Here is a 3,102-nt window from a genome sequence, read left to right as displayed (position 1 = left end):
GTAAATAAGTGAATAGTAAATAAATGAAGATATCCAGTTCTAACACAACAGCCGGAACCTAATATCCTTTTTTCTGAAAGGAAGTATAAACTTTAAATTCCATACTACAGGCATCAGCAAGTAATTTATATTATGATAAATTACTTACACAATCACAAGCACAATCCTTAACACCACCGTAGTGGTCCGGTCCGGGTTTCGGGTTATGCCCCCGAGGATACTCTCTACATATCCTACCTAGGCTATTAGCAGCTTACCAGTTCGCAAGATATCTTATCTTAAGAGAAATATTCACGAACCCTTAAAACAGTTCATTATGATTCCAATAGCTAAAAAAAAGCTATTGTGTTAAAATACTTTTCTTTATCAATCATGTTCTTTCTTTAAAACATTTTATAAAGTCTAAAACTCTTAAAAACAGGCTAACAAATAAAAGGACAAGAAATCCTACCTCTCAAATACCAAACATGTTGCTAGCGTTGCGCTATACTAGCTTCCACTTCCTCAAAGCCTTTAATCCGATTCTTCAACTAGCATTTACACAAAACAACGTTTTAAGATTCAATCCTCATTCCTAAAACAAATCAAGCTCAATCCCACATATTGATTTCCTATTAATGTGTCTTAATCTAATTTCAAGTTTCATAATCAATTCATGACTCAAATCATCATTCCAAAGATTTTGATCTCAAAACATGGATTAAAGATGCTAATTCATCTACTTTAAGTTCCCAAATGAAACTAATTTGGGTTCTCTTTGAAAACCAATGTCAAAACAACATTTTAAGGCAAAACTGGTTCAAATCACGTGTGCACTGGTCAACCGGTGACAAAGAAGTTGTTCTTCACTGGTCGGCCGGTGAAGAAGGGACGGGTCGACCGGTGGAGTTCTACAGTTCGTGAAAAAATGACCATACTGCGAAGAAAAACTCCAAAACCTGCAAATCCGAGTTTAAATCTGAGATATTTCAAAGGAAAACTACAAAATTCAGGTTTCAATTACTAAATCAAGTTCAAATAACCAAAAATCCCCAATTCTTATCATGGTTTCAACCAAAATCCATCAAAATCCAATTCGAACTGAAAATAGTTTTTTCAAAAGAAAAATCTAAGATTTAAGAGAAATTTTTTAGAAATCTTACTCTAAATCCTTCCCTTGATGTTGAAAACTTCTTGAAGTTTCTCTTTGATTCAAACTTCTTGAGAAATGGTGACAATTTTGGAGAGAAAGAGAGAGTGAGCTATGAGAGAGCGAGTGAGCTGAGAGAGAGAGAGTGTGTGTGTGTGTGTTACGGGAGGAAGGGGGAAAAGAACAAAGGAAAATGAAAAAGAAAAAGAAAAGGAAAGAAAAGAAAAAGAAAAGAAATGGATAACATCAAAGATATTTAGAAAAATATATCTGTGTCTCCACACACTTCTAAGGTGAAAATATAAATATTGACAATGTTTAAATCCCTTAGAAATATTTAAATTTAAATACTAGAAACATTTAATAAATATAATTAATTAATAAAATCAGATTATATACTTTAATAAATCTTAATTATCTTAATTATTCTTGTTTAATTACACAGGGTGTTACATATAGACTGAAAACACTTCTAAAGATTCCCTAAAAAAACATTGTTGAAAAAATAATACGCAATTAAATTATATCTCACATATTTTAGGAAGTTTTAATTTCATGGAAATATAATCGGTAACTTGATACCACGGTTGAATCTATTTTTCGGAAACACTTGGGAATGGTCTAGTTTCTCTCTTTTTTTTTTTTTTTTTTTTTATTTTTTTCTATGAATATTGTGTGTGTTTTTTTTTTTTTTTTTTTTTTTTTTTTTTTTTTTTTTTTTTTTTTTGAGGTGTCTAGTTTCCCATTTGGGTTCGTAGTTGCGTCATAATTAACTTTAATAGTTTCCTTAATTGTCTCCCAAGCACAACGAGTAGATTATTTCGTTTCCATTCATTCTCTGTATATATATTTGGTCTAGTGTTCATGAAATTGGCACAACTATATATCTCTCCTCTTGTTCCAGAACATATTAGTCTCGAAAACCATGGCGATGAATACTCGATACAAGTATTCCGTGTCTGTTGATCTCCAAGCATACCGTCATGCTCCGCCTCTTCACAACAACAACGACTATTTCGTCATGTTCAGAGCGAACTTTAAGCAAATACTCAAATTATTGAACCATCCAGATGATCATCGTGATCCGTTCATCTTGGAGGTACCTGTTGACATCCCGCACACCGTCGTGCCCCGCCCCGAGTACTTCTTTGTGCACTCTCCGACGACCATCCGCGACTTGCTCTCCAGCGTGGGCGTGGCCCGACATGCCGCCGCCTCCCTCGCTCCGAAAATCTCCAGCTCTGCCTGGAAGCTCATCACCACCAACCTCCTGTGTTCCTCTCCCAGATCAGTGCTGCCTATCATTCTCAACGTCACTGCCGAGACTCCACTGCTTTACGACGACAGTACTGATGGAGAAGAACTTGTCACTGAGCAGATGTCTCCGACTGTTCCGGCGGTTAGGCCGGCCTCCATGGAGGCGCTGAAGGAGGTGAAGATTGAGACTCTTGACGCGAATACTACATTAACAGAAGAAGAGTGCAGTATCTGTTTGGAAGAGTTCTCTTTGTGTGGATTGGATCGTGATGGTGGTGGTGGTGATCGTTGGAAGATTGTGCAAATGCCGTGTTCTCATGTTTATCACAGAGATTGCATAATTCAGTGGCTGGAGACAAGTCACGAGTGTCCATTGTGCCGCTACGCTATTCCAACTCATGTTGATTGATCCATAAATAAATAAGTACTTGATCAGAAACTAACTACGAATTTTCTTCTAAAGGACATATTATTAATTTTTGTTAATGTTATTCGGCTTAGATAAGGTTATGCAATTAGATTGTTGTGTGTTGGAGAATTTTGAAGAGGTATGTTCTTTAATGGTACTTAACAGAATAGATGGTTAGTGGAAGCACAGGAATTTTGCTTGGACGGACAGGACAGTAATTGGAAATTACGAGCCACTTTTTCGCTTGTATTGGAGCTTATTGTCTGCCTTTTGTTTTAAACGTTTGTCGTTAGCTAATTGATTAAAT

General features: G+C 36.0%; 1 protein-coding gene across 1 annotated transcript; it reads left to right on the top strand.

Moving 5' to 3' along the window:
- Nucleotides 1-2,054: 2,054 nt before the first annotated feature.
- On the top strand, nt 2,055-2,795 carry LOC21408172. Its single transcript, XM_010106200.1, has one exon. The coding sequence runs from the start codon at nt 2,055-2,057 to the stop codon at nt 2,793-2,795; it is 741 nt and encodes a 246-aa protein (XP_010104502.1).
- The last annotated feature ends 307 nt before the right edge of the window (nt 2,796-3,102 follow it).

Source organism: Morus notabilis, unplaced genomic scaffold, assembly GCF_000414095.1.
Source record: "Morus notabilis unplaced genomic scaffold, ASM41409v2 Scaffold485, whole genome shotgun sequence".
In the NCBI taxonomy this organism is placed as follows: Eukaryota; Viridiplantae; Streptophyta; class Magnoliopsida; order Rosales; family Moraceae; genus Morus; species Morus notabilis.
Note: the sequence above shows the minus strand (reverse complement) of the source record. Positions and strands in the feature narration are given on the sequence as shown.

Excerpts from the sequence above, each read along its gene's own strand:
- LOC21408172 (XM_010106200.1), top strand. The coding sequence starts at position 2,055 with ATGGCGATGAATACTCGATACAAGTATTCCGTGTCTGTTGATCTCCAA.